The following is an 11,167-nucleotide window of genomic DNA, read 5'->3' as shown; positions in this document are numbered from 1 at the left end:
AGGGCCGCGGAGGTGGCCCGTCCGGCAATGGGAAAGGCCACGACAGTGAGAGGCCCACATATCGCAAAAAAAAAAAAAAAAAAGAAAAGTGCTAGCCTGTTGTCATCTTTGCTCAAGATCATCCTATTCACCATGCCTGTACCTGAGCAGTTTTTACCAGGCCATGGCCAGAGGAGCTCAGCTTTGCCACTAAGTGCACAGTTTAGCAGTGATACTTTTTCACAGCAAGACTTTGTTGACAAAGGAAGCTGTATGTTGGTTTACATCCTGGCACGAGTCTTACCGTCAGTGGTCCGAGGACCAGTAGCAAGCAGTCCACGTCTGGCAGTGGTCAGCAGCTGTTCTAGAGCTGGTTTTGTTGTTATAGAAGTGAAAGCTGACAGTTACAGTTGGAGCCCATGTATATTCATCCCACTATGATCCCATTCTCTTCTCTTTCTCCCCAAAGTTAACTGGACTTGGTTTGTATGCTCCCAGTCCATCCTCCATCTGCCCGTTAGTGACACGTAGTGCTTTGTGAAAATGGGATCCTACTGTTCTGGCCTCTGAAGCTTACATTGGTTTGTCTAACGCGGGTTTAGAGACGTATCTGTAATTTATTTATTTTTTTTGCGGTACGCGGGCCTCTCACTGTTGTGGCCTTTCCCGTTACGGAGCACAGGCTCCAGACGTGCAGGCTCAGCGGCCATGGCTCACGGGCCCAGCCGCTTCGCGGCATGTGGGATCCTCCTGGACCGGGGCACGAACCCGTGTCCCCTGCATCGGCAGGCGGATTCTCAACCACTGCGCCACCAGGGAAGCCCGAGAGACATATCTGTTTTGATACATGTCCATCTGCTCTAGATATCGCTCTGTGGGACTGTGCCACATTCTAGTTACCTGTCCTTCTACAGTGGACTCTCAGGTTGTTTCTAAGTTCTTGCTAAATACAAGCAATACCACGGTGCACATTCACAGGAGCTTTTCCTGCAACACGAGAGGGAATTTATCCAGGTGAGCTTTCTGGGAAGGGAGTCCTGGGTCAAAGGGGAAGTGAAGCCTTCATTCACAAAATTGAATTAGCTTGTTAACCAAGCCAGTTGTTTACTACAGCTGTTCAGGCACCTGGGGTTGAGAGGTGGCGGAGATAATACCATAAGTCCACCATTAATAAACTTGGTTTTCTGGACCAAATTGAGAGCTGCTGATTGTTGATCTACCTAAAGGTTTAATTCAGAGTCTGAGAATAATAAAGCGATGATCTGGCAGGTTGGTTACAGTAACTTTCCTTTGCGTCTGGCCCCTCCCTGTTTCCCCCTTTCCACGTGAATGGGAAAATGTTTGCAGACTTGACCTGGGAGGCCCATGAAGCTGGGTGTTGCCGTGTCTCAAGCTTTGTCATAGATGGTTTTTATGGTCCAAGAAAATCCCGTGGCCATGGCTTGGCCCATCTCCTTGGATGAGTTTCTTGGCAGGTCTTTCTGGGGTGGCCGAACTGTTGTGCAGAGTGTCAGCGGATCTGTCTTTCCACTGTCCAGTCTCCGGTCTCTGAACAAGCTGGGGAGACATCCAGGGCAGACGTGGCTCCGGGTGGCCTGTGGGACGTGTGCCCTGTGGCAGCGTCCCCGTGTAGCCACCACACAGCCCGCCAGGAACACCCAGGGTTTGGGCTGTGGACGAGTCAGGCTTCAGTCTCAGGACAAACCGAGGGCCCAGATGATGTCTCATGTGCCTGATGTACATTATTCACAGCCTTCTCTCACCTTCAGCAAATGGTGGAGAAGACAGTGAGTGGGAAGACAGAGTGGTGAGAAAAAAGCTATAGAGACATCAAAGAAAAAAATAACAGACTAAAAGCCTTTTCATTTACAGGCTCTGCTCAGCCTGTCAAAGAAGGCTGTTAGGGGCCCCTCCCCAAAACCCCAAGACAGGCAGAGTGGTGGGGAAATCTGACAGACGTCATACGTCTGATGTGTCTGTATTAAGGATGCTGGTGTCTGACAGACAGGCACTTGGTGTGGGATCTGGCACATCGGAGCCACTGCGATGCCCCATGTTATCAGACAGAAAGTGCTTTTAGTGGTTGCTGCCTGTGAAGTAATTGGTGCTTTGGACATACAGGCACGAGTTTACATTTGTAAAATAATTCTCTTTCTTTTTCATAACCAGCTGTCGAAGCTTGAAAAGCAACAGCAGAGGAAAGAAAAAACCAGAGCCAAAGGGCCTTCTGAATCCAGCAAGGAAAGAAGCGCTCCTCGCAAGGAAGACCGCAGCGCCAGCAGTGGGGCCGAGGGGGATGTGTCCTCGGAGCGGGAGCCGTAGGGGGCCAGGGCGCAGGTAGGGCTCCCCCCGGAGCTGCATCGACGCCTCACGTCGGGGGCACCAGTCAGGGGTAGAGGACAGGGTGGCTTTGGAGGCAGAGCTTGTTTTATGGCGGCTCCTTGTGGCTTCCTGAGATCTGCTGCCTCCAGGGCAGAGAGAAGAGTTGAGACGCGCCTGCGTCGGGCAACGGCTGCAGCTCCTGGCGCTTCTAGAGTGTCGCAGATGGGAGCTCCTGCCTCTGCGCTCTCCTCGCAGCAGCTGCGGGAGGCCTCCCCTCGCAGCCTTTGGCCTTCACGTCCCCTGCGCGGTGCTGCCTGTTCGCTTTCCCGAGAAGGGAGTGCCTCACAGTTCCCTGTAGCTTGGGTCCACCTCCCTGCCTGGAGGTCACAGGCCTCTGGAGCTTGTCCCAGCCGCCCGATGGCCCTCGGCTCAAGTTCATTCCCCGTGAGCACATCACATGGTGGCGTTCACAGGAGCAGGGAGCAGCGAGGAGACAGTCCCGCCAGAGCACCGGGCAGTGCACCGGTGCCGGGGCCGCGGGCCGGGTGGACAGGGACGTGGCCGTGGCTCCAGGGAAGGGGCATGGAGCTGTTTTCGGGAGCTTGTCTGAAGGCAGGGGCGGAGGAAGGGCCCGGGCCATACAGGGTCCGATGCGCAACTTGGAGAAATGTGGGTTTTGTCCTGGGACCATGGCGAACCTTTTGAAAGCTGTCAAGTGCACAAGTGACACAGTCAGATCCCGAGTTTCGAAAGGTGACCCCAGCAGCCATGGGGAGCAGGCTGGAGGCGACAGGCCAGTGACAGGGCAGTTGCAGAAAGCAAAGGAGCCAGGCCGGGCGTGCAGTCTGGAGCCTTCAGGTTGTGGACTGCGGTTCAAATCAAGTCAGCCTTGGGTTCGCCCTGGAGATGCCACATGGCGAGAAGGAACACGCTTGTGCCTTCTGAAGGGGCTGGGGACCAGGAGTCTCCTGCAGAGTGTCCCCAGGATGTCCGCTGCCGGTGCTGGGAAGATTTGCCGAGCCCACGGCGGACCGGCCGGCAGACGTTAGTAGAGCAGACGGGCAGGGTGGAGATCTTGGAAAGGAGGGGTTGCTGAATCATAGTTTTATGGGGGGCCGTGTGGGATTGTCAGTCCTGTAAGGCCCTGTTGACTTTCCCCAGTCACCATGTTCTGTCCAAGTGTAACTCCGGGGAGGTGACAACCGTGCTCGCGGGTCTGGGCTCACGCGTGTCACACGCTCAGGTGAGCGTGAAGCCGGAGTCACAGCGGAGCCTTTCACACTCGGCCTCATTTGTCGCCCCAGCCTTGTTCACAAGCCCCACCTTGTTCTGGATCTTGATGCTGTGGCCTCAAGCCGTTGGTTTTTATTCGTGAACTGAAACAGTTGTTATAAGTTAGGGAGAGTCTTCTGAACGTGAAATGTGGTGTATAAATAATGTTAAATATTCATGAACACAATCTGTCCTTAAAAATTTCTGATGCTTTTAATTTAGCTAACTTTTACAGTAAAATCAGTTTTCTTGCTTATGAAATGAAGGCATTATACTAGGCTGGGTTTTTTGTTTTGTTTTGTTATTTTGCGGTACGCTGGTCTCTCACTGTTGTGGCCTCTCCCATTGCGGAGCACAGGCTCCGGACGCGCAGGCTCAGCGGCCATGGCCCACGCTGCCCAGCCGCTACGCGGCATGTGGGATCCCCCCAGACCGGGGCACGAACCCACGTCCCCTGCACTGGCAGGCGGACTCCCAACCACTGCACCACCAGGGAAGCCCCACACGGTAACCTTTTATGTGGCATTGATGTTACATAAATCTTCCCCTCCAAGATGATGAGGATTTGCTCATCATTGACATGGTCAGTTTTGTTGTCAGAAATACCGCCAGTGCTTCTGATTTATGGTCCATCCAGAAATCTGAAATCTGGGGGGGGAAACGAGCCACATAAAGACAGTTGTGCACAGGGCGGCTCTTTAGGTTAGGTTTCTAGTTGTGCTAATTAATAAAGTGGGTCCAGCAGTGATTCAGAACCTCGTCAGGTGCTTATTTGCATCCTACCAATTTCTGTGTGACAGTGAGTAAGTTATGTAATTTCTGCTTCCTTGGTTTTTCTTCTGTGAACTTAGTGAGTGAAGCTCATCCCTTCAGCGACGTGGGGAGATGCAGGCGGGTACGAGCCACCATGCCCAGCAGAGCACCTGGGTTTTAGCCACACTCCCGGATTTGCAGACCTTAAAGGGGTTAGGCTAAGTGACAGCTGGTACTCCACGGATATATTGGGGTTTTTGCTGCCCGTGGACTTTTGTTGCCCCTTCTGCTGGACTTTGTCATCCCAGTCGACCCCCCAAACCACCACCCAGTATTCAGATGTCTGTAAGAGCTGAGTTACATGGTGACAGACAGAAGGTAACCTTGGCATTGGCCCTGTTCCACTGAAAAACAGCAGCCCCCCTGCCCCCAGTGAGGGGAGCTGCAGTTTTCATTTGCTGCAGGTTTCATTTACTTTTCTTTAAAAACAGAAAGAGCCCTGGGGAGCCTCACAGGCCCGAAGGGGAGCAGCTTTGAGTTTCTGAGGCATGAGGGAGAAAAAAGAGGCGAGAGAAAATGGAATGAGAAGCTGCATGATCTTGGGTGTATGTTTCTTTGAAAATGAGCTCAAACCTACTTGGTTCGGAGGACCTCCCCAGGGTGCCGCCATCTCTCTGTCACATTGCAGACATTTCTTATTTTACCAAATGGATGTGAAACTGCTAAAATTAACTTCTCCTTTGTCCTCTGTCTCATTCCTTTGGGCTCCTCCTCTTGTTGGGAGGATTCACGGTTTTCTGTGAGGCTGCAGCTCAGTTTCCCCCCGCTTTGTGGCCCACAGCTAAAGGAACGAGGTCTACTCATGAGAAGAGTGTGGTTTCTGCCTGTGATCACAGGCTGCAGTATCCACTCGTTTGAGTATTGACTTAACTGCCGTCGTGAGTGTGTGCACGAGAGGGGCGCACTTCGGGCCAGCACCCCGTGTTTCTGTCCTCAGATGTCAGCCCTCGAAACCAAGCAAGGAAAGAGTTTTGGAAGCTGCCGTCTTGACCTTTGACCTTTTGGAAGCTTCCAACTTGACCTTTGTCTGTATAGTGAGACGTGTCCTGGCCAAGCACGTTTCTTCCTGATGAGCTAGAGCAGGGTGTGTGTGTGTGTGTGCGTGTGTGTGTGTGCGCGCGCGCGCACACACGCGCACGCTCTGTAAAAGGCTATTCCATCACTTTTCACTGTTTTTTTCCCTGTAGAAGGTGGGATCTTTTATTCCCAGAGCTTCACTTTGCTTCCCTGTGCCAGCATTCATACCACTTTTCAAGTCCCTGTGCATTTCACTGTATAAAAATACACTACGCCTCTGAGGTAGTGTTTTTATTTTTTTTAACTTTAAACAACTTTTTCTCAGTGGCTGCCCTAGAGTTTGCAGTATACATTTTTTTCTCTTCTTACATAGGCATAAGCTAATACTAAAATCCCCCAAACACTTAACAGTGTTACTTCATGATATTGAAGGAACGTACAATAAGATTTTCAAAGAACACAGTGCCAAAATATTATTTAATCCAAATTCACTGTTATATGGGTCTATGCTTTTTTTTTTTTTTTTGCTATACGCGGGCCTCTCACTGTTGTGGCCTCTCCCGTTGCGGAGCACAGGCTCCGGACACTCAGGCTCAGCGGCCATGGCTCACAGGCCCAGCCGCTCCGCGGCACGTGGGATCCTCCCGGACCGGGGCACGAACCCGTGTCCCCTGCATCAGCAGGCGGACTCTCAACCACTGCGCCACCAGGGAAGCCCAGGCCTAAGCTTTTTAAAGTCCATGTTTATATTTACTAAAATCTGGAATATTTGAAAAATAATGTGAGGATAATGGGAAATTTTTACAGAATTCTAGGATGCCCAATAATGCCTGGTTAGCATATGCAATTAGTGGAAAACAATAATCTATCTTATGTGACATGTCAATCAAAGAGAAGTGATACCTTCCATTGTGAGGTTAATGAGTTATTCACAATTATGTCATTTATAGGATATAACAGAGTTTGTAGTATACATTTTTAACAAATCTGAGCCCACCTGCAAACAGCCTGGCCTCCTCACCTGTGCAGGTGCCTCATGGCAGCATCTCCCAGTCTCTCCCTCATGTTCCTTGTGACCTGTGTCACTCACGCCACTTTCATGTGCTCCACAACCCAATGCATTGTTACTGTTGTCATTTCATAAGTAGTTTTTTAGATGAACTAAGAATAAGAAAAAGAACAGATCTTATTTTACCTTAATTTCATCTCTGATGCTGTCCCTTTCGTTATGTCAGTCCAAATTTCAGAGCTGTATTGTGTTCCTTGTGCCTGAAGAACTTCTTTGAGCATTTCTTGCAGATCAAAGAGCGTCTTTGTTTCTCCTTCACTTTTGAGGGATAGTTTTGCTGGTATAGAATTCTGGTTTGGTGGTTTCTTTGGTTGACCACTTTAAATATTTTATTCCACTCTCCCCTTGCTGGCATAGTTTCTTCTGAGATGTCCTCTGTAATCCGCAGCCATGTGCCCCCTCCTCCCACTCCGCCCTCAGCTTCTTTCAAGATTTTCTCTTTGTTTTTTTGCAGTTTGCATAGGATTTGCCTAGGTGTGGTTGCTGGTTGGTGTTCTCTGCTTCCTGGATCTGTGATTCAGTGTCTCCTGTCATTAAGTTTGGGCCATTCTTGGCCATTGTTACTTTTCTGTTCTCTCTGCCTTCTCCTTCTGGTGTGTGTATGTTACCCCTTTTGCAACTGCCCCACAGTTCTTGGATGGTCTGTTCCTTTTTCTGTTCCTTCCTCTCTTTGCAGTTCGGTTTGGGAAGTTTGTAGTGACCTGTCTTCAGGCCCACTGATTCCTCCCTTGGCTGATGAGCCTGTCGAAAGCACTCTGCATTTCCTTTTGATTCTTTCTGGAGCTTCCATGTCTCCGCTTACATAACGCACCTGTTCTCGCACGTTGTCTACTTTTCCCAGTAGAGCCCTTAACATATTAATCATAGTTATTCTTCCTTGTCTGATAATTCCAGCATCTGTGTTAAACATCTAAGTCTCATTCTGATGATTGCTTTGGGTTTTCTGAGCTTCTGGAATCTATAAATGTATGTCTTTCAATACATTTGGGGAATTTTAAGCAGTATTTCTTCCAACGTTATTTTTTGCCCTGTTTTCCCTCGTCTTACTGGGAGGAGATTACTGTTCCCAAACTGAAAGTGTTGTTCTGGCCTTTGTCATACAGGATGTTGTTCTGCTTGCTCGCTGGTACGGAGCAGGCATATTATGCCACTTTACTGGCAGGGAGGTTGGATTTACTTCATGCCCAGGCTTGCTCCTCAGTTGCCTTATTTATTAGAAATAAATTGGCAAGAATCTGGCCATTATAGTTGATTCTGTTTATTGCTCAAGTGCAGAGCTAAGCTTGGTGATAACCTAGAGTGTGCTAATAAAGTAGGCACTACCTGTATGTGGATATTTAAATGTAAATTAATTAAAATTAAATAAAGTTAAATTTCCTTAGTCACAGTAGCCACATTTCAAGTGCTCAGTAGCCACATATGGCTGGTGACTGCTGTGTGGCAGAGAGCTGATACAGGACAGTCAGTCACTGCAGAAAGTTTGCTTGGGCGGCACCAGCCTAGAGGGATCAAAGTAAAGTTTGAGACTGTCATCTGAACCACTGTAAGTTCGGTAAGACGGACATGGTTAAATATATACAAATATACGTTACAAATTCTACATGGGGTAGAATTTAATCCAAAAAACAAAAACTAAGTGCTGTCAGAGTTTGTTCCTTCCACAGTCAGGCGACATCAGTTGGTTTTTTGTTTTTTTGCTTTTTCCTGCTTGCTTTATTAGTTCACACCAAGCTTTCCTTTTGCAGTTAAAAATGGCATCACTGTCCCCATGTTCTCACCGCCAAGTTAGGACCCACATGCAGCACTCACGTGCCAGAGGAGTGTCTGCTCTGACAGTTCAGTGGAGGCCTCACTGGGGTTCCTCAGTTGCTACAAGGGCTGCGTGAGTCCTTCATTGATAACATCGAATTCCCAGCAACTCATGTTTTCCCATGGAACAGCCTGCCTTTTCTGTGTAAACGAGCTCATATTAGATTCCCAGCTGTGACTGGAAGTAAATAAATAAATAAAACTTGGGTTGGGTTCTTTTGACTGTGGTTTGGAGAGCCAGTCTGTGGTGTGTGCGTATCCTGACTAGCACTCACTTCTTCTGGCTGCTCGAATGGCCTGAAGCCAGAAACAGATCAGCTGGGAGTCGGCATCTTTGAGAGACTCCGTGTTTAACCAAGCTGTTGAGGGATCCCTTGCTCCTGATCCTGGTCTATTCCCTGCTGCCTCCAACAGTTGAATGCAGTGAAAGAGAACCACCCCAGCAGCTTCTTTCATAAGGCCATGAAATGGTGGTGCCAGGCTATTAGACACTTCTTAATGCATTTATAACATTTTCTCTAAGCAGGTGATTCTATGTCTCTCTAATTTTACAAAGTTAGAGACATACTGTCTGCATAAAGGTACCTGCTTTTGTCATAGAACATACTATCACGGACATCTTCTCGATCGTTCATTCTTTTGTAGTAAACCTTACCATCTCCATCTGCACAGCAAACATTTGAAGCGTAAGTTTACTACCGCAGTTCATTAAAACATGTAGAGTATTTAACTGGTGCAAATGTAAAAGAATAATGTATTCAAGCGGGATCCCAAAGCTCATTTTAAGTTCAAAAGCAAAGGTTTAATCTGTGCCAAGAAGATAGAGTTCCCCAAAGGTGGAATGTGGGAACTCATTTCAGGATTGCAGTTACTAGTATTGCAGGTGAGGAAAGAGGTATTAAAAGGCCCCAGGTTCTTAAGTTTGGGTTAACATCTTGATGAAAATGTAGGAGCAAGTGGGTTGCTTTTCTTGACTTTAAAACGGGAGTATTACGGTCTCCAGGAACTAGGTTGTGTATTCCCCTTGTGGTTTTTTAGATATCTCCTAGGAAATAGTGTTGTGCTTTGGCAGCCGGGGTTCAGAGCACGAGGGTAGGCCTGGGGGAAATTTTGATCCCTTGTGTGGGTCCAGAGAGACCTGAGGAACATGGACAAGCTGCAGTTCCAACCAGCCTTTGCCATATGGGCCTGTGAGCCTCAGTGTCAAGCTGGGCTCAAGAATGGAAGGCTGGTCATTCCATGGAGGCATCTGCTCATAGCGTGACCCTTTCTTGAGGACATGACCTGTGTTGAGTACATCTGGAAGCATGTTCACAGATGTGGCATCACCGCATGCAAGTGACTGTAATCTTTTGAGTTTACTGGAGTTCATCCAATTAGAGTTTAGGTGTGAGGGAATAGAAACTGCTGTGTGAAGTTTGGGATTTAGTTAAACTTGGATGACAAACGCCTGCCACACAAATCTTGGCACAACCAGCTGGCTTTTGTTGTGGGTTCAGAATTGCAAAAGGAAACGCAGGACGCTTGGACATTTTATACCGAAGAACCTGCCCTCCTTTGAGCAGTATTAACGATATTCCAAGAACAAGCATTTAGCTTGTACACTGTCCCTATGCTTTCTTTAGGCTCTCCACCCCTCTGCCTCCCTCATTGTTAAAAGGATGTGGAAATGAGACTTTTGTATTTTTTTCAAGGGATTTGTCCATCTTATCCATGTCTAATTTTGGGGCATAAAGTTGTGATATACCCTTTTTATTCTTCTAATGTGTGTAAAATCTGTATTGACGTTGTCTCTTTGATTCCTGATATTCCTAACTTGTTTTTTCTCTTTTTTCTTGGTAAGTCTGACAAGAAGTGTATCAATTTTATTGACCTTTTCATTTATTTTCTCTTTTGTTTCTCTGTTTGAAACTTCATTCCTTCCTGCTCTTGTTATTCCCCTCCTCCTGCTTGTTTTGGGTTTACTTTGCTTGTATTCTTTTAATTCCTTAAGGTGGAAACTCAGATTATTGACTTAAAAGCTTTCTTATTTTCCAATGTATGCATTTAAAGCTATGAATTTTCCTCTAAGCACTGCTATAGGTGAATGTCACAAATTTTGATTGTTGTATTTCAATTTTCATTCACCTTAAAATATTTTCTAATTTGCCATATGACTTCTTTTTGATGCAAAGTCCATTTAGAAGTGTGTTGTTTAATTCCCAGATATTTGGTTGGTGGCTTTTTGAGCTCTAAGGGTGAAGTTCTAATAAATTGGCGTCTCTTTGGTGAGAAGGTACTTGGATTTATACGTGACAACACAGCAGATTTTTCACAGTAAAGTGAAACACTGTCATTCTCTTGTTGTTGTTAAGAACTGAAAGGATATCTCCAGCTATTTTATTATGCTTGGTCATGTATTTTAATGTGAATTGAAGGCAAATTTTGGGACTCTTCTGAGTAATGTGTCTTATCTTTGTTCTTTTTAGTGCATTATCACTGGGCAGAACTGGATCCTGAAAAATTCATGAAAGATGCTAGGCACCTACTACTTTAAGGATTTGGAACTGGATCCTAAAAAGGAAGATGGAAATAAGAAACTGGGAACCTGAATAGCCCTGCAAATACAAAAACAAAACAGAATGAACCCACCAAAGTAGCGTTACCGTTTTCTGTTGCTGCTGTGATTTAGTAGAGGAGGGGGTGCTGCCAGTGTGGGGCAGGTGCCCCATGCACAGGGCAGGCAAAGAATACACCCAAGCGTCCCCCTCAGAATGGCTGTGTTGGTCCCTCTGATGTCTCAGCTTGCTCTCGGAACAGGCTGGCCCAACATTACTTGTCATCGAGTCCCCCTTTCGCACTGTGGTGTATTTCCGCGTGTCCATGGTGGGTCCCAAATGCATTCCT

At 47.4% G+C, this 11,167-nt stretch overlaps 1 protein-coding gene across 1 annotated transcript in view; it reads left to right on the top strand.

Annotated features, from left to right (window-relative positions):
• The window catches only part of DTD1 (D-aminoacyl-tRNA deacylase 1), a 133,265-nt gene extending 130,949 nt beyond the window's left edge, over positions 1 to 2,316 (top strand). The window contains exon 7 of the mRNA XM_007461780.1: positions 2,149 to 2,316. Coding sequence (XP_007461842.1) covers positions 2,149 to 2,301 — 153 coding nt within the window. The 3' untranslated portion in view covers positions 2,302 to 2,316. The remainder of the gene's footprint in view (positions 1 to 2,148) is intronic.
• Positions 2,317 to 11,167: the final 8,851 nt, after the last annotated feature.

Source organism: Lipotes vexillifer, unplaced genomic scaffold (assembly GCF_000442215.2).
Source record: "Lipotes vexillifer unplaced genomic scaffold, Lipotes_vexillifer_v1.1 scaffold285, whole genome shotgun sequence".
Taxonomy (NCBI): Eukaryota; Metazoa; Chordata; class Mammalia; order Artiodactyla; family Lipotidae; genus Lipotes; species Lipotes vexillifer.
This window is presented reverse-complemented; position numbering and strand designations above follow the sequence as displayed.